At 37.6% G+C, this 27,074-nt stretch overlaps 1 protein-coding gene across 2 annotated transcripts in view; it reads right to left on the bottom strand.

Moving 5' to 3' along the window:
- The window catches only part of b4galnt4a (beta-1,4-N-acetyl-galactosaminyl transferase 4a), a 153,299-nt gene that overhangs the window by 64,347 nt on the left and 61,878 nt on the right, over positions 1–27,074 (bottom strand). For both annotated transcript variants that reach the window (XM_079604636.1, XM_079604637.1), the window contains exon 3: positions 10,798–10,899. In XM_079604636.1, the coding sequence (XP_079460762.1) occupies positions 10,798–10,899 (102 nt within the window). The remainder of the gene's footprint in view (positions 1–10,797; positions 10,900–27,074) is intronic.

Here is a 27,074-nt window from a genome sequence, read left to right as displayed (position 1 = left end):
TTGATGTACAAATGTTCCTGACCATCACAGTTGAGGTGAACTCGGTCAACCCATCAGTTCTGTACTTTATCTAATAGTACTTTCGGTAACTGACCTCGGGCACAGGAGGGATGGTGGGCTTCTTGCTGAGAAAGCTTGAAGTAGTTGGTGATGCAATTTCAAGGCCTTTCCAGGAGTCAAATCATGCAAAAATATAAATATAAATATATTTGGCTCTTTTGAAATGAGAGTTTGTAGATTACTATGTTCAAACCCAAACAAAACTGCAAAAATAGCTTCAAGGCTGTGATATAACACGGATTGACAGGGCTCCATTTTTTTTATCCAATTGTCTACAGTATATCCATCTTTTTTGGGTGATTCATTGCTTGTTTACGATGGTTGTTCAGAGGTTTAGTTCTCATTTAATGGAGATGTCTACACTCGCCCAGAATTTCTACTTGGAGAAATTAAAGTTTCCAACATACAAGAATAGTCTGAAAATAGTTTCTGTTTCTGCACATATCCAACCACCGGGAATGATACAAGCATCAATAATGTGCACTTTGATTCAATTCTCGCAACTGTTTTATTGCGTATCCTGTCGAATTCAGTGAGTCAGTCTCTCATTCGTGCTGTGAGCTTTTATCCTCGGTACCAGCCCACAAACTAGGCCACAGAGATTAACCCTGCGATTCCACTGCTATAAATAAACACCATCAAGCAGAACATACTGTATTTTCATAGAGTGCCATTCTTGTTTAAAACCACGGGATTTTTATAGAGAGGTTTTGATTAAACTCAATCGGCTTCATGGGTAAATATGGCAGCTGTCTTCAACGTTTATATAATCTTCATGTAATATCTCCTGTGCACTTGATTGATTGAAAGATTCATTGCTACGCCAAAAAGCAATGAAATGCAACAGTAACTAAATTGTAAATTTCAAGTATCCTGAAGTCACATGAGAGCTTTGTGCAATAAACAGACTGAGATTTAAAGTCGTTATTCATTGATATTCGTTCTCGCCAGAGAGCCGTTAACTCCAGAACCACTGCAGCCGGATCAGTGAATCATTGAGTTGAACTTGAAGATCGCCACATTGAAAAGAGTTTCACTTTGGGAAATGGATCAGCGAATCAGAGAATCCACAGTTCCCACTACATGCATTTGAAACATTTGCTCTTTAATAATGTTTATTCTTATTCCAGTCTTGCTCACAGGGGGTTGTGTGGATCGGTCACGGCACTGAATCTGATTCAAGAATCTGACTTACGCAGCTCTTCAACAGCTCAATGTGACTTGGAGAGACAAGACTGACCTTCTGAACATGCTAGTTCTTGTTATGCTTCAGTTAATGCAGTCGCCCCGAAATTATTTGGACACTTAAGCCGCACTTAAACTTGTTTGAAGGTCACTGCATTAGATCCAAAATATAATAGCAAGGGAATCTGCAAACAAATGTCAGGGTTTGGTGAGGAAAAGGGGCTTTTATTTGACAAAAAAATTAAACAAAACTATAAAAACTACCCCGGCATCTGGACAAGGCAGGACTGGACAAGGTAAAAGGAACAGGGTATATACTGTATGTATATATTTGACCCTGGACGTTATGTGTAATTTTTAAAAAATTGAGATTTATACATCATCTGAAATCAGAATAAATAAGCTTTCCATTGATGTATGGGTTGTTAGGATAGGACAATATTTGGCCGAGATACAACTATTTGAAAATCTGGAATCGGGTGCAAAAAAATCGAAATATTGATAAAATCGGCTTTAAAGCAGAGCTATGCAGTTTTGGGAATTTCTTCGCTTTATTCTCGCTTTTTGCTCGCATGTTTTTCTATAGAGCTCCCCCTACAGCTTCGGAATAGATATCTGACAATTAGCCAGAGGCTAGTAGATCAACGACATCAAAGTAGACGGGACGTTCTTTACAACGTCTTCTTCATTCGGGTTCGAACAGCGTAAGGGAGCGCAATAATGACAGAATTTTAGCAGATTTTTTTTATGTTGTAAAGCAATTCGTTACATCGCGAGAGCTGATATCACACGATACTTCCTGACGCGGCGGCCGGCGGCCCAAAGTTGCAAGTGTGTTTTTTCCGCTCACAGGCGATAGGGGGGTGCGAGACGACCACCATTCAACCCGGAAAAAATTATATAACCATTCCAATGACTCTGAAGCTGTTCAGATAAGGTAAAAAACCTGCATAGTTCACCTTTAAAGTTGTCCATTTTTGTTCACAAATTTAAAAAAGAAATTTACAAAATATCTTCATGGAACATGATCTTTACCTAATATCCTAATGATTTTTGGCATAAAAGAAAAATCAGTGTGTTTTGTTGGCTATTGCCACAAATATACCCGTGCGACTTATGACTGGTTTCGTGGTCCAGGGTCAAACACACACACACACATATATATATATATATATATATATATATATATATATATATATATATATATATATATATATATACACAGTATATATGATGACAAACTGGCACAGGACTACAAATACAAGGAGTTCACCAAGGCTGCATTTATTTGATCAAAAAATAGAAACAGTAATTTAGTGAAATATTATTACATTTTAAAGAACTGCATTCTATTTTAAAACATTTAAAAAATAAATGTGAATGTAATTTTTTTTCCTGTGATGCAAAGCATCATTACACAACCTATTTGGCCCAAATGCTTTTTCTTCTGACTAAACATAATTCTTTTCACAACAGGTTTTCATTAAAGTTGTATCGCATGAAACCTGGAGAAACCATAAAAATGTCATTCAATACACAATATAGGAAATATGAAATGGCATATATCAACTGGATTGTTTGTTGAGTGTGTTGCTTTTATGTATCCACTGATCGATCTCTCAAACGATCACTCATCTGTGTCCTTTATGATGTCACATGGCCTTATATTGATTGATGATATAGTAATCAAACGCTCTCATTAATGCATTAATGGGAACTCTGCTGCTTCCCAGAACCGGCTAATGAACTGTATTTGGGAAGACGAAGTAAGAGAGTCCGCTCCTCAGATTAATGTTACACAGCCTCTGGAAGAATACCGACATCCCAGCGAACAGGGGACGCTCTCAGAACACGGGCTGGCTTTCTGGCAAGGTTCTCTCAAAGTTATGAGCAAACGTTCTTCCAGGAACATTAACAGAATGTTCGTTCAAAGTTGCCTGGGCTTTAAAAGCGTTTTTAATAGACATGAAAATGCACATTCCGAACTGGTTGTAATTCAAGAATGCTTTGGAATATAGATGTAAGATTGGTCTTGTTTTAAAGAAGACATTTGGCAGATTTCTGTAGATGTGAAATAAACAGAAAAAAAGTTATAGAAGTTTGAGTTTATGAAAATGTACAATGTTAAACATTTAATTATTCATATTTTATATAAAATATATATTTTCAAAACCTGGAGGACTGTAAGAATGCAAAAAAAATAAAAATCAAAGCCAAAAATCTGAACAAGTTATGTTTCAAATTTTAGGGGAATATCTAAAAAAATAAGCGTTCAGTGAGATTTAGTTTGGGCTCAGTACCACACTTTTCCACTAGTTTACATTACTGCCCATATAAGTGCGCCTCCATCTCCATATGTGGTTTGAGTCTGAACCATAATTTTTACAATTTTCATACAATTTATGAAGTAGACATCCTATTCAGAAGTAGTGTTGGAAGTTTGGCATATTTTAAAATGATTTCAACCTCTAAGAAACACAAAAGATCCCGTATGTGCATTATAGCTCGCTGCCACATCACAAATTCTGAATCTATAATTGTTTTCTTTATATTTAAAACATTTCCAGACCTTTTTTTCTAAACCAATTGAATGGATGCAATCTTTTGAACTCTTGGCATGAAAACAAACTGAGGTTTCTACCATTCTTTCATGATTTTTCATGTTCATCACTATTTCAAAATAAAGGTCTGAACACGCCTTAGGAGTATGAACATATTCTTGTTGCAAATTGATAAATTACTGCTCCTCTGTAATTTATTTTGATCACCAAATCAGTCACCAAATATGTAAACTATAAGCTTTCAATTGCCATATAGTTTGTCAAGATTAGTTTAGGTTTAGGATATTACTGTTTTAAATATGTAATGGCCAATATCAGGGGTTAATAATGTTCTCAAAACGTAAGCACAAAAGTATCATTATAAAAATACATCGTTCATAGAACATTTTCTGAAACATTTCAGTTGGGCATTCGTTTAATGTTTTACTTGTTTCATAACGTTTAAAAAAACGTTCCCAAAATGTTTGCAAAGTGATATAATGGAATGTTTCCTTAACGCTCGCATAACCACATTTTTAAAACATTTAAAAAACACTTAGAAATAAAGTTTTTATTACTTAATGGTAACGTTAGGAAAATTACTTAGAACATATTTATTTTGTGTTGGCTTGGATCACCCTGTCGCATCAGTATTGCTATAAATGCTAATCTATGCTATGAAAATAATTGTCTTATCTGGCTGGAATTTATTTAGTTTTATATAGGCTACAGAAGTAAAATGAATGTCTAGTGATCACTTTGTCACTGCAACTGCAGTTAACGTCCCATGAGAGTGGTTGTGTTTGGGGATTTTTGGTAGGGTTCACATGCTACAAAATGAGAATCACACACCGGTCAGAAAAATCACACCATGTTAACTTTACAGAGCCAGAAAAGATGTCTCTGTTCCAGCACAAAGAATCACCAGAGTAATATTTTTCTTTTTCCCTGGAGCCTATTGTATTTCTAAGAGCAAACCTCACATCCCATGAGTGCGTCTAAAAACGCATCTGACCTTCACTTTTCTCTGTCAGTCCAGATGAGGCCCATTGATCTAAATCCTCTCAACACCAGACACTTCAAAACACCTCCTGTCTCAAGCCCAACAGCAACCCACGGAGGAATCACGTTCCACGAAAGCAGGCTCGTGTGTGACATAGACAAACGATCCACCAACGCTCAGAATGACAAGCAATGCCACCATTTGTCACCCATAATGCCTCTGGGATCGGGCATCAGAGACATGCATCTGTGGGCATCGAATGCAGAATTGCTCTCTCGAGTCGGTCTAGACAGTACGCCACGTTCCCATTTGTGGGAGAGGCCAAAATGGTCGGCTAGTCCACCAACAAACAACGAGCTGATCGGGGATGTCTCAAGTCACCCAACACCCCACAGCAATTCACCCTTGACTAAGCCCCGCCCCCCTTAGTTACTGTTGCTACGTCCGTCAACTTCATCTGGGCTCTGGTTTGGTATCAACATGGCTTATGCTGTGACGGCTCTTCCTGCTGAACTTTGATCAAACTTTTATAAATCAGCAAATAAAGTGTCCGATAGAAGTAGGCAAAAGCTGCAGTGTGCGTTCGAAGGCTATATTCAAGACATAAACGCAAGCAACAACAAGATCCAAATAGAGGCAAAAGCATAACGGTCACAGTCAAAAACTGACCCAGCGCATATCCTAATGGAGACGGAGACTGGGACTCACAATATCAGGAGCAACACTGTTCATGCAGAGCTGGGTCTCTATTCACTTCTATAATCGTTATTACAAAGCAAACGGACTACGCGAGTATAAAGTTGTGTTTATTAGCAGCGTGTGCTAGCGTATCAACAATTAGGGTAGAGAACCGAAGTCATGACCTAAACCAGCATAAAACTGTCTAACTAGTGTAACTTCACAGTAAGGTTAAAAGCTAAATGTATCTTAGAGACAAAAGTGTGTTGTTGATCTTGAGGGGTTTCGCTGACTGAGGACGTCCACACAGTTTAATCCAAAGACGACACTTGTCAGGATTTGACTTCGGTTTTGGGAAGGGAAAAAACCTCTCTGGGAAACGCGTATCTGTGTTACAAACGCCCCAGACACAACGGTTAACCATATTTCTGATAAAACTACGACGGTAATAGCCTGCCGAGACCAAAAATCTCCGCACAATTTGACATGTTTTATTGTAATTTCACAAATAAAACAATTGACTCCAAGCACAACCATGCAATAAAAAAATAAACGAAAAAATAGTAAAGGGTGAAGAAGTCAATTTTCCTAGGCTGGACGTTTTGGCCACTACTGTATATACAGTATGGAGGGTGCTAAAGTGTTCTTTTGGAGCTATTAGCTTGTTTCGCTAATAGTGTTGGACCTGGTGGTCTTATTGGTGGGAATGTTCACCAGGACTGTTGAACGTGACAGTTCAAAATCACCCCCATACCCATAAATACGGCACTATTCGATGGAACAGCCATTTGTAGTGGTGTCCGAAACCATAGTGGACGTTATCGAGTGCATTCATTCAATCCCATAATGCACCTCAATGTACACTCAACGGCTAGAGAATACCCATAATGCACTGTGACGGTTGCGTCAAATGAATTCCCGCTTCTAACCAGAAGATGGCGACCGCAACTGAATCATCCATCCATTCATTTTCCAAACCAATGCTCCAATGTGGCTGCAGCAAAATAATATACAGGTATAAATACCTTTTTAATTGATTATTAAATTGAGGTTTATTGATCCTTTCCATGACAGAATTCAAGATAAATCTTTTCATTACTACTGAAGCTGCTAGTTTGTTAAGTGTCAAATAGTTATTATACAGCAAGCACAAACTAAGCAAAAGCGTCAGTCCTTCCGGCGCACTCAGTGTCTGAAATCAAGCGACGCGAATACGTTGTACGTCAGAACGGAGGCTTACTATTGGCCAGCATCACACACATGACCATGTCAAATCAGGGTCACTAACTTGCCAAACCATTCAGTACTTCCTAAAGACCAATTATTAAGCTAACCATTTAGGAAGCCCACTGACTAGCCAATTTAGACAATATGTAGTTCTGCTGCTACAAAAGATGTTTGGCGGTGGATGGGGCGACATCATAGATATAATACAGTTATAGCAGCTCTGGTCTTCGTGACTGTACTGTAATAACTCGATGGGAAGTTGCTGATGCTCACAATTTTCTCAAATCTCTAATGACACATAATGGCTTTGGATAACGGCTGTCAGCACTGTCATTTACTGGCAACTGGGAGACTAAAGAGAGTTCCTCAAAGAAGGAAACGAATATCATCCTCAGAGGAGGAAAAAAAGCAATGATGCTCTTAGCACAAAGGCAGAAATGTGGAAATGAATCCGAGCAGTGAAGGGCAGAGGTCAAAGTCTTCTATATGAAACTGACGTATCATGCAGCCCACTGCCGTTGCAGTTAATCTATAAAGCGCCATAAATTCAACACACCGTCTATTGCCTGTAGTCCTGCTAATGGCTTCGGTGCCCATTACCGTCAATCCTCCATCAATCCGTTCTCCTTACCCTCGCACCTTCATCTCTCTTCATGAAGGGTTCAAGGTCTGTCCATCTTTTTTCATCGTTGTCTCTCATTGGTTGAGTGAAAGGCCAATCAGAACAGCCGACTTTGCCAATGATCTCACAACACCACAAGCCATACCTCTTGTCACGAGTTTGGGGAATTAATTGCTCTAATTTGAAGCGATATCAGCCTCTGTTTGCTTTGCTAAGCTGTGAACATCTGCCTGAACTCAGGGGCTGTTATTCGGCTGGCTATCACTTGTGTTCCCTCCTATAAATAACACGGCCTGTGAGACCTGTCAGGGACCGGCCATCCATTCTCCCAGAAGCAACTGGGGCTGACGCTTAACACAACATTCAGTGCCTAACACAGGAGAAAAGCAAAAGCTGCAAACATATAAAGAACACTACTAATACAGTTTTCAGCAGTCAGATAATAATATATATATATATTAGCGATATATGCATTTTTTTTTGTTGGTAATGTTCCATATTGCATATATTTTAGCCTATATTTAATTGTATATGTAATTGTATTAGTAGTTAGGACTCTGTTAAGAAATCATTCAAGAAATCAAGTCTATTATCATAAGGATGCATTAATATTATTAGTATTTTTTTCTTTCTATGACCAATGTTAAAATTCAACAATACTTTGAGCAGTGTTGATATTGTTAAAGGGTAACTAAACACTAAAACAACTTTTTTTAGTTAATGATCTGTAAGAATGGAGCTTCATAAATGCTGTTCATTGATTCGAGTACGTTTTTTTACATTTGGGTATAAAGTGTTTTAATTTTCAAATATATGGTGTAAAAACGTCTGAGTGCTGCCCTCTTCAGGCTAAACGGAAAGCTCCTGAAGTAGGGGTAACTCTGTGACGTAGTGAACTCTGTGACGGTACTCTGTCACGCCCTTGGGGCGAGCTCACCACGCTCTTGGCCGCCCCTGGTATAAAAGCATCTGGTTGAGTCAGGAGTTGGAATTACGAGTCAAGTCAAGTCAAGTCAAGAATATTTGTATAGCGCTTTTCACAATACAGATTGTATCAAAGCAGCTTCACAGTATTAAATTAAAATAATAATAAAACGTCCATGTTTGGTAATGCTAATCAATAGTAATATTGATTGATTCATTAAATTGAATATCCCCAACTGAGCAAGCCAAAGGCAACAGTGGCAAGGAAACGAAAAACTCCATCAGGTGACCCAATGGTGACCTAAAACTCCATCAGGTGACCTAATGGAAAAAAAAAAAAAAAAAAGTATTAAAAAAAGTATTAAAAAAAACGAGTATTGAAAACAATCAGGATAGCGTATATTAGCATCTAGTTAGCATAGCATTTATATAGTTATTTCGATTATTTTGTGTAGCCTAGGTAGTTAATTAGCATAGTTGTTAGTGTTGTTAGTATTGTTAGAATTATTTTACGCGGGATTGCTTCTCCAACGCAGTGGAGGTGGAGATGGGCTTCTCCACACAGCTCGCGCTGAAGAGCGACGCAGTGCCAAACGCTGCTCCTCCTGCATGGACTCCACCACCGCAGCGGCGTCATGATATATTTTTCATATATTTTTAATCACAATTTATGTTCCTTCCTATTAGGCTAAAGTTAACCCTCTGGTGTCGACAAACGCGCCGGTGCATTTTGCTGGATATTTCTTTCCATAATTTTGATAGTTTGTTAGCATTTGCTATTAAAATTAGCCTAATTTAGCCATAATGCTAATATTTTACCACTCAGAGACTGGCCCCATTCTCTCTTGCGCGGCTGCTCCGCTAGCATCGTCGGATGCCGAACGCGATGCGGGAGTTAAGACCACAGTTTGAGCCAGCGACTCGAATTGATATGGCTCTGGCCCTGTGTCCACAGACAATTCAACATCCTCCACTTCAGGTGAAGGTGGGGGAGAAAAGTCCTACTTGCAAAGCTACTTGCGTCACTCTCCATTTTAGCGAGTCTGACAGCAACAGTCAATTAATCCATCACTGTGTCTCAGGTGCACTAGAATAACAATCAAAAATAATGAAACAGTAGAAATGCAATTGCAGTCATCTAACACTCACTTAAAGTTAATATTTTAACATTGTTAAATGTAATCTTTAGCACAATTCAAATTGTATAATTTGTTCATACTGTTCATTAATGCATGTCGTGATGCTTAAATAAACGTCTAGCACTTAAAACTATTATGTATTTATAGTGTGTATTATTATTTTAAATTTTATGGCATATACTATTAATATTGACAATAACATTTTAATATTGGTGTAGCCCTTTGAAAATAGGCTGAAATATGAACAGAAAATGAATACGTTAAAATCTGATAACTGCAGTGTGCATTTGAAATTATCCATGTTTATTGATATGATGGTTTCTTTCCAGATGAGTCTGGACACAAGTCAGCGTTGGAAAAAAAAGTTTGTTCAGTGGGTTTCAGGACTGGCCTTTGTGAAGGTCTCAGTAAAGCACATCAGGGATATTTTGTGATGCTGGAACTGCCGGATCCGTCCACACCGGAGGCATCGAAGTGGCACGTCCTCTCCGAATGTTCACTTTCACGGACAATCAGCCGCAAAGCTCGATACTAGACTTCAGCAACAGTACAATTGGTAAATACCTTGTATCTTACTTTGGTGTTTACTGTGCCAATAGCTGTATATAGTTAGAGTTAGACTGCATTAACTGGACCTCAGGGAACAGATGCCATCACATCCATAATGCCCATGCAAACAAACCGCTGCCATTCGCCCACAGCATTCTCTCCATCTCTACGCTATTATTTTAAAATGGTACATCTAATTCACCTGCCCTCATTCATAGTGATTTATATAGCGGCTCTGACTCATTATTGTGCATGTGGTGGTTTGGTTTAGCAGCCTCATGGTTTGAAATGCCCACAGTTCAGAGCACTCAGATAAATCCTGTGCGCTCTCAAATAAGCAGCTTAGGAGGAACCCTTTTTACTTTATCTAACGGGAATAATTATGACAATAATGTCACTTTAATGGAGTCGGATAAACCGTCCAATTTAATACATCATCCTCCCAACTGTTTGGTCCAATATACTGGGGCAAATCAAATAAAAAAAGCAGAAAGAGATTATGATTTTCCAAATTTGCATTTTCTTTTATCCAGTAGGTTGAGCAGAATTTCAGTTCAGTAATTAAGTCAAATGACAAGAACAACCACACTCAGACTTTGAATACTAATAAGCACTCTAACTTAAGCCCGGAAAATGTGAGCTAAATCTTGGCAGATATTGCAGATGATTTTAAAATCTGACAGTAATGCAATTTGTTCATTGCACAAAATTGCATGTTACAGAAAATGGTCCGGGCCAACATGTGCTTATTAAGAGCTTCAGTGAAGGTTCTCATTAGGAACTTACACAGCTGGCAAACAAAAGAGAGCGATGTTGAGTCATTGTCACACGCAAAATGACAAAAAATAAAGTAAAGCATGATGCTCATACCTCTGGTTTCCATGGCAACTTTTTGTACTTCTGCGTGAGCAACTTGCGGATTTCAGCTTGATCTTTGTCATGAACGGTGCCAGCGTTGCGCTCATCTTCCTGCTGGAGAGAAACAGAGAGATATCAATGGCAACATTTCATTTTCAAAGATTATGACATTTTAATCTCATGGTATTTTCTAATATATATATATATACACAGTAGTGTCAACATTTGAAGTGGATCACAACCTTTCATAAATGTTATACAATAATGAATTATGAACAATACCCATTCTTGTCTTAGGACATCTTTGATTAACTTTTTTTTAATCCACTTCAACTTCATGTTGACTGTATATACAGTGCCTAGAATAAGTGAACACACCCATGCTAAAGTTGACTAAAAAGAGGAATAAAAAAATCATCTTTTGGAAAATGATCTTAATGTCTTAATTTAAAACATGAGGAAAACTCCAACCTTTAAGGACACCACTTTTCTTTGTGAATGAATAATGTATCGTAAATAAATAAATGCTCTTCCTTAAAATACTAAGTCATGACACCCCTATGCAAAAATCTGCCTGCCTCTATGGGAATTTAACATAGGGGTGTCATGACTTAGTATTTTAAGGAAGACCATTTATTTATTTACGATACATTATTCATTCACAAAGAAAAGTGGGTTCCTTAAAGGTACAATATGTAGGATTTTTGCAGTAAAATATCCAAAAAACACTAGGCCAATGTTATATATTTTGTTTAGTTGATTACTTACAATATCCCAAATGTTTCCAACTATTTGTAAATCATGAGAAAATTGCGTTTTTAACCGAGGAAACGGGGCGTGTGAGCAGGGGTGAGGGAGTCGCCAGTCAATGGCGTCATATCCGCGTTACCCTCGCTTTCTGCTCGTACTGCCATAGTAACCATGGCGACAGACGTGGACAACTGGGTTATGCCTAGCAGGACGCTCACGCTGTTGTTGTTGTTCAAACATTATGGACCATGGCAAGCAGACTTTGAGAGAAAAAGAGGACTAAAACAAAGATCAACATCTTTCGAGATGCCGAGAGCCCCGCGACTAACTTGGACTTGACAGAGACGCGAGTGTTGCATGTACTTTATTAGACAGGTGAGCAAATGTACATACAACTAATCAATGTTATATAGTTCAACATGATGAAATGTTAGAATATGATCTGTATGTTATTTTAATGTTGATCTAGCTTACTGCTAGTCTCATACAGCTAACAAACAACCTAACTAACAACATTCAACACACTCAAATGCCGTTTAGTGTGATAGTGTAACTGTTAGAGCGAGTGAGACAGCGCTGCGTTACCTCACAAGTTTAATTCGTCTAATAAACTGTGGGAGTAGTAATTCAGCACTTGCGTGTAGTTCGGTAGAATGAAATGTCCATATTCCTTTAAATCCGCGGGACTCGCGTTGCGTGTGGCGCTGGTATAGGCTACGTCTCTCATTAGCAATCGTGCACTGCTTCACAGTCATGTTAAAAACATCCATGTATTCACTCATTCATAAAAGATCCATCAGCTTGACGACAAGATCCATAATTCCGCTTTGCTTTGCGTCATCAATATACGCCTTTGTTATTGTAAGAGATTAGCGACCCCTGGTGGCGAAAAATCCTACATATTGTTCCTTTAAGATCTTTCAGAAAGCGACTCAGTTGTACACTTGGGGTGTGGGGGTGTATGTGTGTGTGTGTGTGTGTGTGTGTGTGTGTGTGTGTGGGTGGGTGGTCTGTCATGTTCATTGGCTTAAGACATGCACCAGGTTTTCTTTCGCAAGCTCAAGTCGGACAAGATGCCATTGGCAGAGAAACAGACCACTCTTCTCTTCTTTTCAGCTCTCAGTTCATTTCTCTTCATATTAATCTCCTTCTTTAGTGATGTGTCACATGTCAATGTTCAGCGCTAATTGAAAATTGCGCTGAAGCATCACAAAACCCGATTAGGAGTGGCTTAAAGTCAATACTGTTGAAGAGAAGTCACAGTAATAAAGGCCTTTATATATTGTGTTAATTACTGTATATCTCTTTTGACAGCTAGAATGACTGGCTATGTTCAAAAATGCACTACTATACTATTTCAGAAGTATATAAGTGTAAATGCATATTTTCTGTATGCAAACAAGACCCGATGACCTACTACATTTGCTAAAATGTACAACTAAGCAACCATATTGTGCTAGAAATTGTATCCCGTAATACAATGTGCTTAAATTGACCTCCCATTCCCAATCATGTTAACTACAATCACCGTACTGTTGCATTATTTAATTGGAATGCAAAATAACCATTTTAACTGGATGTGACTGTTTGAATTATGCATTTAAGGAAGCCATGTGACAACAATAGACGTACTACTGATTAAAATAGAGCATACTACTGATTCAATTGAAAATAAAACGTATCAGAAGTGACAGTAAAGTTCTTCTATTCATAAAAGAATCCTTAAAATACACCATGATTTCCACTAAAATATTAAGCAGCAAAAACAAATTGGTAATAAGATATTAAAAGATATGTTTCTTGAGCAGCAAATCAGCATATTACAATGATTTCATCCTAACAATCAAGATCTTCAAGTCAGATCTCATCTCAAGACAAAGGGACAAACGTGAAGCAAGTTCTGAGATGGATCCTAGACATCAGGATGGGTTTGCAAGTACGAGGCCAGAATATAAACGAGATTAATTAATTCTCCTCGTTCAGGGGTAAACAGACTCGCTCTTAGAGCAGGAGACTGGGGCACATTTTTCACGTCCGGTTATCCACCAGAACGACAAAACACAGCCCCTCCACAAATCAAATTTTAATTTTCTCTGCCCTGTAACGTGGAGGATAATGACCCAAGCGATCGGTTTCATCAGTCATCTTCATCTCTGCTCTGATGAACTACAAACACTAGCTCGAGTAAAAAAAAAGAAAGGTGTTGAGATGATACCTGCAAGGTTAATGCATTCGTCTGACAAAACTAAAGCCTAACCTCGTGCTACATGTTAACAAAAACTCGCCTGCCGTGTGATTTGTCTTCATGCAATCAATGGGTATGGGTAAAATAACTGAGTAAAAAAAGAAAAGAAAAACAACTAAAGGCCTGAAAAAGGGAAAAGACTTATCATATACTACAGTATGCGCTAAAATTATGTACTTTGATCAAAAAGAGTGACCTAAATGATTTGACCTCATATGCTGACCAAATACTGCAAAGGAAATTCCTGTCCGCACTATTTAATCGACAATATATTCATGACACACTAACATTTAACTCAATCTCAGGTTCACCGATTCTGTTGAGCAATGAAGTGAGTCTGGCAGATGTGTCAATATACTGGACTTCAAAATGAAACATTGAAAACTCAATAGCGTTAATCTAAAGGGGACAACTGGTAATTTCTTAACCAATTATGGTAATTGTGAAATGCCATACTCATGCTTGTGTAAACACAGAGAAGAACACAGAGAAGTCAATGCTAATGGGGTTATTGTTTGTTAGTTTTTCAAAAGTGTTCAGTGATAATTGTTTTAACTGGATATTACTAAAGCAAACAGGAGAAGATCTAACAAATATGAGACAAGCTCGAATTATGGGGATTCACAAGTTGTCAGTTGGGAGTTGTCAGTCAAGTTCTGCAAGGAAACAAGTAGGCTATGAACAAGAAATACAAGAGGATATGAATGTGAAATTACAATATTGACTGATGAATGAAAGGGTGGAGAGAGGTAGATAGATCGAGAGGGATGGATAAAAAATGGATGGATGGAAAAAGGATGGATGTTGGAATAAGAAATGGAGGGATGGATAAAATTAAGGATGAATGGATGGAGACATGAATTGGAAGGAAGGAAGGAAGGAAGGAAGGAAGGAAGGAAGGAAGGAAGGAAGGAAGGAAGGAAGGAAGGAAGGAGCGAAGGAGAAAGGGGGATAGAAGCAAGGATGGATAGATGGATTGAGGGATGGATGGATGAAATGAGAGAGAGGAATGGAAGGAATTAATAATAGATGGATTGAATGAGAAAGGTAGGGATGAATACAAATTAAAGATGGGTGGATGCAAGGATGGATGGAATGAAGGAAGAATAAATGGATGGATAGATTGAAGAAAGGGAGCAATTGATAATAATAAGGATGGATGATGGAGGGATGAATGCAAGGAAGGAAGAATGGATGGATTGAAGGAGAAATGGAGGGATTGATAAAAATGAAGGATGGATGATGGAGGGATGGATGCACGGAAGAAAGAATGGATGAATGAATTGAAGGACAAAGGGAAGGATTGATAAAAAATAAGGATGGATGGATGGATGATGGAGGGATGGATGCAAGGAAGGAAGAATGGATGGATGAATTGAAGGAGAAAGGGAGGGATCAATAAAAATGAAGAATGGATGAATAGGTGAAAGGAGGGAGGGATGATATTATAGGTCGTTGGTATCCGACCCTGGCCAACCAGACAAGTTGGTATCCCAGACTAACATTTCCATTGACCCCCAACATGTACAGAAATGACACAAAGCTGCCACTCTGGAACAGAGGATTGGAAAAAAGACATGAAGTGCTGGGAAAACAGCGGAAAAATGAACGTCTGGCTATGAAAGCCGACCATGAGGTCACAAGAGTCATTATTACCCAACCTCACGAGGATCTCCACCCATAGCAGCGACAAAGACTCTATTTATGTTTGGAAGTTTCCATCTTGCATAAGTGTTTTGATATTTTCAGAATTGCTTTGGGACATTGAAGTGCCTATTGAACATCTGGTGGCTTTCTATGTAATGCATTGATGCTGAGAAAATGCTCTTTTATTAGTGCTGTCATGAAGGCAGAGTTGTGTAAAGGACTCTTGAGACTACGTCTATATTAATTCAGATACATTTGAAAACAGCGTTTTCATTTCAAAACGCTCTCCGTCCACACTAGCGCTTTCAAGCGTTTTCCAAAAGTTTCTCGTCCAAACTGAAACGCCTGAAAACACTAAATTCACCTTAATACTGCGCATGCGTAAAACCTCATGAAAGCTCACAGAGATGATACAGACGGAACAGACATCGTAAAGTTATCATGCTATTCTTCTGGCAGGATCATTGTATTTAGCAAAAATATCTCAGCATTCACCAGGTCGCACTCTCTCACCCTTATATGTTTGGTCAAAAACACAACTGTTCTCATGTTTTGACCCAGGACAGCAATTGCGAGTAAATCTCCTGTCATCTTTGCAGGATATGAAGAGTGTGCAAAGTAACATTGAAAGTGAATATCACATAAGCACAATAGTAGTATAAACATAGACATATTTCGGTTCAAAATGTGTCACGTGACTAAACTTACGTCACCGTTTTCAAATACCTCAATTTTCACAGTCCACACTACGTGAAAACACCATTTTGAAATTTATCCACTTGGAAACGCGTTTTCAAAAAGCTCGTTTTAATCTGACTCCATGAATTAAAAAGGTTCTATGTGAAATAAGGTTATGTTTACACTTAGAATAGTTACAACATGGATGTAATGTAATGATAATTTAAACCATTTGTACCCAGCATAAATGTAAAATGTTACCTGAGAGAGAGAGAGAGACAGAGAGAGAGAGAGAGAGAGAGAGAGAGAGAGAGAGCCAAAGGCAGAGAGCCTCTGTCTCAAGACCAGCTCAGCATTCAAAGAAAAAGAGCGAACAACCGTTACAATCCTCTTTTGTCATTTCCCCCCGACCATGTCTCTAACCACTAACACCCAGGTGTGAGATATTCAAACTGACCAATCAGATGATCACAACTTCCCTATTGTCCCAAAACCTCTGGCCTACAGGCCTAAATTAGTGCTGTGCTGAAAATGTCTGAGTGAAAAGCAAAGTCTTTGTTCCTTTGAAATAATCTTGGATTATTTCCAACCTTACACCGACAATACACAAATTGATCTCCCTTTGAATTCAACTCACTGTTGGCATGTCTTGCGGAGGTTAAGAGCTGGATGACCCATGACTTGTTTTAGGTAAACCAAAGTAAAACTGAGATTATGCTTTTTGGCCCTGACAGAGGATGCTTCGATATTGCAACATATTTTGGCACATGGTCAGACTATTGCCATGACCAAGTAAAAAATTGAGGTGTTGTGTTTGACCCAGAGCTGAAATTTGATAAGCAGATTAATGCCGTGGTGAAGAGTTTTTTTTTTCCAGATTAGCACTATTGCACGTTTAAAGCCTATTCCGTTCCCACAGCGTTTCGACGCAGCGTCTCGTTCCCTCTTCAGGGAACTAGGGTTACATACGTAAACTAGATGTTTTCTGCGTACAGACAACACCATTGCCAAAACGATCTGAAAACAACTAAAAACGCAGTATTGCACTTTGCACTTTGAAACCCGTTTTCAAAAATTCACGTTTTCAGGCACCCAAAACGCCATTCCCATGTAAACAAATGGCCAAAACACATACAAAGTTTCACGTTTTTTAGTTGAAAACGGTGCCATGTAAACAGCCCCCAATACCTGAACAGGAGAGATTACAAATGTGTAGTTTTTTCTCCAGCGCCCTAACCTACCAGAAGAAATGAAATGAGCGAAAACAAATCCCATAGACTTACATCGACTTGGATGTGGGCTCGGGCTCTTTTGTTTTGTTGCCGTAAATAATTTTAAATAATTACTGCACTACATATAAATTATTACCGTATTTTCCGGACTATAAGTCGCACTTTTTTTCATAGTTTTGCTGGTCCTGCGACTTATAGTCAGGTGCAACTTATATATGTTTTTTTCCTGTTCATGACGCATTTTTTGACTGATGCGACTTATACTCCGGAGCGACTTATAGTCCGGAAAATACGGTAACATAAAAATAAGACCCTCACATCAGTTTTGTCCTGTAAAAATGGTAGGCTGCACTACTAGCAGGTGCAAATCTCACACTAGTGTTTTCTCCTCCCGCAGCTGATCTGGTATCAGTCAGGGGCGTACGGTGGTGAGGAGAGTGACAGGCCAGCGGGAAGGAGAAGACAGGGGACAGCAGGGGTGACGGAGCTGCCATACACGCTCGTATGAGACAGGTCTGATCCAGCACAGACTGTCACATCACAGCTGTCAGTAATAATCAGAGCGCGTTCGCAACCAGATGAGCTTCTGCTATAGGTACAGCTGATGAAAGCCAGAGAAAAAGAGCTAACGAACAGATGCTAATGTTCTTTTCAAAGGTTGTACATTTGCTTGAGTCTGGATCTAAATTAGAATGCGCTGTTTTGTTTTTCCGAACCATGTCACATTTGAAAAATGGTTTTGTCTTCCATTAAGTTGACAGAATACATGTAAACAATAGACAATGACCTCCAGATTGTTCATATTCTAATCAAATGAAATGTACCAAGCTTCATGGTTATTCGAATGAAGACAAAATGGGGTTAAAGGATTAGTTCACTTCAGAATTTAAATTTCCTGATAATTTACTCACCCTCACATCATCCAAGATATTCATGTCTTTCTTTCTTCAATCAAAAGGAAAGACTTTTTTTTCATTTTCAACGGTTTGAAGGTCCAAATTACAGTTTTAATGCAGCTTCAAAGGCTCTACACGATCCCAGCCGACGAATAAGGGTCTTATCTAGCCAAACCATCTGATATTTTCGAAAAAAAAATTACCTTAATTTTTTTTACCTATAATAAAAGGTGCCAATGGTTTTGAAGTTGGAGGAGAAAATGAGTTTTTCACCCTACCCTACAGTTTCTGCCTACATCGGGTTACCGCCTGACCTTTCCAACGTGATAAAGTAATTCATAAAGTTGTGGACGTCCAAGACGAGCATTTGTGTTTAAAAAAAGTATATATATATTTATTTCTTTTAGAAAATAACCGATGGTTTGTCTAGATAAGACCCTTATTCCTCGGCTGGGATCGTGTAGAGCCTTTGAAGCTGCATTGAAACTCCAATTAGGACCTTCAACCCGTTGGACCATTACATGGAGAAAAATCCTGAAATGTTATCCTCAAAAACTTTTATTTCTATTCGACTAAAGAATGAAAGACAAGCACATGGGGTGAGTAAATTATCAGGAAATGTTCATTCTGAAGTGAACTACTCCTTTAAGAAAGTACTAGCAAGGTGTACCTAATAAAGTGGCTGGTGAGAGTATATTCACACACATAGTTAGGGATAAGATTTGTTTGAATAAATAAACAAATATATATTGGATGTTACATTACATTGTATATATCCCGAAATATTCCTTTAGTGCAGTATTCTTTTATAATTGATTTTGAACTGAACTGGCGTGAAACATTGTCTTTTCAGGTGGCGGTCATATAAACAGACCTTGCTTTTGGAAGGAGCCAAAATGAAATTGAGTTTCTGGTCAATGTTTTTGTCATTCACTCCATCGATATGGAGGCAGCCAAACTGGAAACTCAATAGCCATAATCTGCTCAGTGCTCATAAAGCCGGGCTCAACAGCGGCTCCTGGCACAGCTATGGGCCTGATTTATTAACTCTCTAATAGGCTTATGGCCACCACCCCATCTCTGCCATTGACATTTGTGCTGAGCTGCAATCTCCTGCCTCTGTGTGCTTGTAGTTGTATCACAGACCTGCGGTGTCTCCGATTATAATGCTCCGCCCTCCCTCCGCACAGGAGGGTTTTAGGCCAAAGCCAAACGCCACATCCTCTATTTCAAGCCATTCACGTGTACATCGCAATTTTATCCTACATCATAAAATCTGTTTTTGGACACTACTGTCATTTATTAAACGTTCTTTTTTTTTTTGTCTGTTAAAAATATAATAATAGCACCTGTCAAGAACATGCTCACTTGCTCAGGTTACAAATTCATAAGTATTTTTTTTCTTTTTTAAAGAAAATAAATATATTTTGCTAAAAATAACAAACCTGTTTTTAGACACATGAAATGCCTTCAGCAACTTAGTACTGTTGTCTTTTTGTGTTGATGTATTTCCTGTTGAAACAGAAAGTTGGGGCAGGACATATCAAATTGCTTATCTTTCTTTCTGTTAATGCCCCAATCATTAGAAACTGTAAAATGTATACTTTTGTATGAGTCTACTTACAATCAAAACAAAACATTGTGCTTTTGTTAAAAAGAAGAAAACAAACAGGGTGTGCTTTATGCAGTAATAGCCAATAGGCTTTAGTTAAAGGATTAGTTCACTTTCAAAAAATGTTTTATCCTAATTTACTCACCCCGATGTCATCCAAGATGTCTTTCTTTCTTCAGTCGAAAATATATTAAGGTTTTTGAGGAAAACATTCCAGGATTTTTCTCCACAGAATGGACTTCAATGGCAACCATGTATCCCAATGTTCAAAAGAAGGTTCAAATGTCCGTCTCAATGCAGCTTCAAAGTCTCGACACGATCCCAGTCGAGACATAAGGGTCTTATCTAGCGAAACGATCGGTCATTTAAAAAATAAATAAATAATTATATACTTTTTAACCACAATTGTCCGTCTTGTGCTGGTCTGCGATGCGCCACGCATTAAGTCATCACGTTGGAAAGGTCACAAATAAATAAAATAAATTAAAATAAATTAAAATGATTTTGAAGTTGGAGGAGAAAATTAGTTTTTCGCCCTTCCCTACTTTTTTGAACTGAAGTACACAGACAAATAACTTAGATAGATGACGTGAAGCGTGACCTTTCCAACGTGATGACGTAATGCGTGGCGCGTCTCAGACCAGCACAAGACGAACAATTGAACCTTCTTTTGAACATTGGGATAGATGGTTGCCATTAAAGTCCATTCTGTGTAGAAAAATCCTGGAATGTTTTCCACAAAAACCTTAATTTCTTTTCGACTGAAGAAAGAAAGACATGGACATCTTGGGTGACATCGGGGTGAGTAAATTATGAGCAAAAAATGTTTTGAAAGTGAACTAATCCTTTAAGTCACAGCCATCGACAATGATTTGCTACTTGCTAGTCTAACATAAATAAATAGTGCTTAAAATGTACTTCAATTTCTTCAGAAAATCTACCATTTCTTTCTTCTTTGATATTGAGGGGAAATATGACAAATATTGGAAATGTTTCGTGAAATTGTATTCCACAAGTACTTAAAGTAATAAAAGTATTATTAAGTGCTTTTAAAACATCCCTCTGTTTTATTGATTGTATTGCTGTATTGATTTCCTTTGTGCCATATATGCACCGCCTCAAATGTGCCTGCTCTAAAATGTATGGTCAATTTATAAAGGGTCCCCACAATAAAACCCATTTAGCTGTGGCTGTGTCCTTCTCACCACGTGGCTTGTGCATTTATTTGCCCATCTTTTCCCGCTCTGTTCATTTGGTCACAGTGTCCGTGTGCCTTGAGCCACAAGTGATGAGTTTTATCATTACACTAATAGGTGAGGATGACAATCCGATGAAAGTGAGACATGACTCAGAGAGTTTGGCACTAACACCGTGGAACGGCATGACAGTGACCAGTAAACAAATACGACACTTTCAGGTCACATAACATGTTTGTGTGAGGAGAATGGGTACATGTGGAATGGCATGTTACCTTTTTTGCAATATGCACTGGGCATGCTGTGCACACTATGCAAATATTCTGTATGAATATGCAAAACACCCAACTGACCAAAGTACTTCCCAAAATAAACAGAGCAGACTGCAGAATACAATCCCACAATCCAATAAGCCCAAATTGAATTGAATTTATAACTTTTTTATTTGTTTTCAGTCATAATTTTGATCTTTTCACGATTCAGTTATACCTACTGAATTCATGATTTGTGATGTTCATTAATTAGTCAATTTACACAGTAATTAATTCTCAACATTATAATCCTGTTCAAAAGGTGTCAGTAAGATTTATTTTTATGTGATTAAAAGTCTCTTATGCTCACCAAGGCTGCATTTATTTGATCAAAAATACAGTAAAATAGTAATATTGTGAAATATTATTACAACTTAAAATAACAGTTTCCTATTTTTTTAATATACTTTATTAATCACAGCAAAACTGAATTTTCAGCATCATTACTCCAGTCTTCAGTGTCATATGGTACTTCAGAAATTGTTCTGATTTGATGATTTGGCACTCCAGAAACATTTTTGTTTTTATTATCATCAATGTTGAAAACAGTTGTGCTGCTTAATATATTTTTAGGATTCTTTGATGAATAGAAAGTCATATATATATATATATATATATATATATATATATATATATATATATATATATATATATATATATATATATATATATGTATATATATATGTGTGTGTGTGTGTGTTGTATTGTGCTATATATTATAAGTATGATTATATATAATATTAAATGTATGATTATAAATGTCTTACTCTCACTTTTAATAAAAAACATTTTTATTTTATAAAAATGACTGACCCCAAATGTTTGAAAGGTAGTGTTTATCGTTAATTGCTTCACTTACACTGTAGATGGTCATCTTTATCTTTGACAAATTAAAAACCACTTCATAAATGAAGGTTTTCATTGGCAATCTGTTGACAAGTCTAACTGCTTAATTCACAAAACAATGAATACAATTTACTAAAGCTAGTAGTTAGATTGTAATAGTAGTAGTAAAACCATAATTTCCCCTTTCTACAACAACAACAAAATCAATGGGAAGATGTTTATTTTCCCTTTTAAGTGGACGATTTATTTTTTTATTCTTACTATTTACAATACTACTGTTACTGTATACATCACATCAGATGAGAGCCACTGAGCTAAAAAAAGAGATCATCCTCCATAAGGACTCTTTGAATGTTTAGTGATTCCTAACGGACACCATAACGCACCAGATCAACGGATCAACTATAAACACAGCGTTGTTTTGCTCTACAATCTCAGGTCATTTCTGAGCACGGGTCATTAAAAACACCCATGCTGTTTTGTATCTCACAACTCCTACTTTCAGCTGTAACCTTCTGTTGGCTGACACTTTCTGTGTGGGATAGAGATGTATGTGGTGTAAATTAGGCAACACATCTTTGGATATTTAACAGCCTAAGCTTAAACTTCCCTGCAAAAAAAAAACAACTACCCTGAAATAAATCAATTATTTTTCAGCATGTTTGTGATGAACCATTTTTGCCATTGTATTCTGTAAGTTTAGCCAATAGATATCAAAATATCATCACTGACTTTGTTACATATTTTATATGATGATGCCATAGAGCAGTCAACTTTTTACAATCCAATCAATTCCCATAAAATGCTCAAATATGCATCGCATTACCAAGTAAAATGCTGTTTCAGTGACTAGATTGGTGTCACTAGATGCTAGTTCAATAGAGTTGCGTTTAAAAACTCACTTTACATCTTACAACCGTACACTAAACAAAATGATAAAGATTCATTGTAAAAAAAATATTAGAGCACAGGAGAAAACGAACAGCTAAAATGTGAACTTCTCAAACTTCAGTCCTTGGGACCACTGCATATTTTGAATGTCTCCCTCATCTAACACACCTGATTCAACTCATCAGATCAATAGTAGAGACTTGCAAGACTTGAATTGGGTGTGCAAGAAAATATGCAATGGTGGACCCCAGGACAGGTCTATCTCAAGACCCACCAAAATATTTTAAGTGAAATATGGGGTGAGGGTGGGATAAAAATATACACCCGTGACAACAAAGTTCTGTTTAAATCAGGAGAGTCCAAACTTTTTTTAAAGGGGGGGTATAATGCCCTTTTCACAAGACGTAAAATTAATCTCTGATGTCCCCAGAGTGTGTATGTGAAGTTTTAGCTCAAAATACCCCACAGATATTTTTATATATCATGTTAAAGTTATAAAAAACACACTGTTTTTGTGCCTGTACCTTTAAATGCAAATGAGCTGCTGCTCTCAGCACAGGGGGCGGAGCTTCAACTGCTTGTGTCCTTTTACCTCACACACACACACACACACACACACACACATGCACTGAAAAATTCAAAAACTTTTAGCTTTTTATGTTCAAACCGGAGTCAGAAAGATGGAGAGACTCAAGAAGAAGTGACATTTTATGTAGCTTATAGTTATCTTCTTGTCATTGATTAGCATATTCTGTCTTGATAATCTATAAATCGTGTTCTGGGGGCGGGGTTTATGTAAATTTTAGGGTTGGTGATGTGACTAACCTGGGAGGAATATCTCCCTTTGCTTTGAACTTTGAGTGTTGTAACTTTGCAGATGTTGTTTATGATCAAACAGCAACACACTAACTATTACACAATAACTAAAGTTAGAAAAGTGAAATCATAATCAACCACCCCTTTAAAGAGGGCCAGATTCAATGTTGTGGACACGCCTAGGGGCCGGATACTTATATATAGGCTAATGATATTAGCCTACGTGTTTTGTCTCGTGCACATTTAACAGTAGCTGAAGTTGACAAAAAATAATATCGCAATTTCTATTTAATATTCGTATATCGTGCAACCCTAGACTAAACTGTTTTAGTGTGTCATTCACTGAAATGCAAATTTAGCTGCAGCCAAAGCCAAGTGACGCGACCCACCTTTTCCCACTCTGCAACCCACAAATGGGTCGCGACCACAGTTTGAAAACCCATGTTATAAAGCTAGCTATTATGTCATCAACTCTTGCACCTGGGCAGCTCTTAAAACAGCTAACACATGGACAGTTTACGCTCTCGTAAAGACAACTGCAAATGTCTAAGACGTGAGCCAGAGTCCGTAAATAGAAAATGAAGAAGACAAATCATATTTAAATAAGTCCTCTTGCTTAAAACTGAAAGCACCATCAAAACAAAGCATTAAGTACAGTGACAAAACAATAGAAAACCATGCATATAATTCATGAGCATAATGTTGGAAGTAGAACAGCCGGGCTCAATTACGCTGGCCTTGATCTCTGCAGAAACAGCGAGCTGAATGAAGCGTTTGGCTCCAAGCGAGAACAGAAATCTACAGCTGAATTCTGTTCTGTTGTTAATATTTAAAGGTGTGCAAATAAAGACTAATTCTAAAATTCGAACATGGCATTTCCCAACCCCAGTACATTAAAACGCTCTGCGTTTTAGTTATGATCATTTGAAGTTTAACATTACTTTAGACTGTGATAAAGAAAAATCAGGTAAGTTAAAACTTTAAAAGTGTATTAATAGCTTGTAAAAAGGTTTCTACTTTTTCCCAATGCTGTGCTTCTATTTATATTTTGTATTTCTTTCAGTTTTTGCGTACCATGGTGCATTACCCAGAATTTGAATTTCTTTCAGTTTTTGCATACCATTTCACCCAGAATTTGAAAAATGCAAAAACATACAATAATAATAATAACAAGAAGAATAAATATTATAAGTATAATATTTTTGTGTTTATAGTGTCACCTACACTGTAAAAAAATAATAATTAATCAATAAGTTATGACAACATATGATTTAACTAATCAAATAAGTAAAACAATTTGTAACTTTTTTAATAAGTTATACAAGATTCAGGTCATTATTTAAGTCAGTTTAATGTAATTTAAGTTGAAATGACTTAAACATCCAAGGTTTTTTTTTACTTAAAAATTTGAGGCAGTGACTTTTTTTTTTTACAATGTAGCACCAATTCACCCATCAGGGAGTTTGATTGACAGGTGATCTGACCAATCATAACCTGCCATCCTGCCAAAGCAGTCAGGAGAGTTAGTAGATAACATTGGAGGATTTGAACTTGATAAACGGTGTCCTGGCGTCTTTCCGCGGTTAAAACAACATTCCTTCTGATGTTCATTCATGTTTATTTGAAGAGATGATCGGTTCACGAGCGGCTTTAACTGAGGAGCTACAGCGATCCGTCACGACACATTAAAGAGCCACAAAACGGTATTTATTGTTTCAATTTCTTTAAAAAAAGGACCAAATTTGAAAGTCGAGACTTTGTTTCATATCATGTCAAGTGTCCTCTTTGCTCCACAATGTATTTTTCACTGCGAGAGAACATGGTGTGTGTGTGAGAGCGGCGTAGCTTGTCGGACATAGCAACAGTAACTAAAGGGGGCGGGTCTTTGCGAACGATCAATTTCTGACAAAATGTAAAACACAGCTTCATTCTGACACTATGTACGAACCATTTTCATAAGTCAGCCATTTTCTTTTTGAGTGCCTCCTACGGGCAGAATTTAATGTAACTAAACTACTGTATATATTGAAGATAATCACTATAAAATCACAGCCTGGCTCCAACAGTATACACACTTTGAAGTATGTATATGTTATATTTATACAGGAATCATTAGGAAACATAAATTCCTTGTCAGCGTACCATCGCAGTATGTTTTTGTGAGACGAAAACTAAATTGAAAAAGGGCTTGAAGGAATAAAGTGCATTCAGGCTAACAATTCCAATCAAAGAGATTGTCGAAAATACAAAACTTTAAAGAAGAGAGTGTAAATGAAGAATGCCAATATCAATCGGGGCCACGTTTGCAGCAGGATGAAAGCAGTGTGAAGGACACAGTCCTCTTGAGCGTTTCCCATGATGCATTGATCATTAAGCTAATCACGATAGTCTTTCACCAGCTGAAGCCAAATTGTTCAACTGTATGAGTTCTCAAAAGACTGTCCATTGGGAAAATCAGTTATAATGAAGAAAATGAACAAGTTATGAAACAATGTTGCATTGTTATTTTACCAGTCAATAATGAATTCATAAAAAATAAAAAAAAGTCCATGACCCCTGAGTTGTTTTTTTAATTTTTCGATTCTATTCGCCTTATTCACCTCGAACGTTCCACCGAGCCTGAGGGGTACACTTACCACTTCCGGGAGTTCTCACAACGCGATTTCTCTCAGTGCAATGGCTCCTCACTGCATTTTCATTTTAAAACACATAACCTGAACGTATAACACACACACACACACACACTACTCCGGAGTTTTCGACCCTCGTAAAGATATTTACACAATATCTAGTCGGTCTTCCAACTGAAATAAACATTTAGGGGGGATGGGGCGAGCCCTTGTCCTTTAATAAAACAAAATGCATTTGATTATAATTAACATGACAATGTGTAAAAAACTAAAGTAGCCTAAATTAACGTTTATTTTTACGTTTTTGTCAGTCTGAGGTGTTGTTGCCATAACGCGTTGCTATGGGTTGCGTCATTGCGTGTGACTGTCTTGCTTCGGATTTGACTGAACCGAAGGATAAAACCTTCGATCCAGTTATATCCCTTAATTAACACAGCCCGGGGGATGTTGCAGTCGGTACTGGTCCACTGCTCCACATTTTGTATCGTTAATTCGGGCAGACAGGAAAGATTGGTGGTCCACACTGGAGTTTCCATTGC

Source organism: Phoxinus phoxinus (genome assembly GCF_949152265.1).
Source record: "Phoxinus phoxinus genome assembly, chromosome: 25".
Lineage (NCBI taxonomy): Eukaryota > Metazoa > Chordata > Actinopteri > Cypriniformes > Leuciscidae > Phoxinus > Phoxinus phoxinus.
Note: the sequence above shows the minus strand (reverse complement) of the source record. Positions and strands in the feature narration are given on the sequence as shown.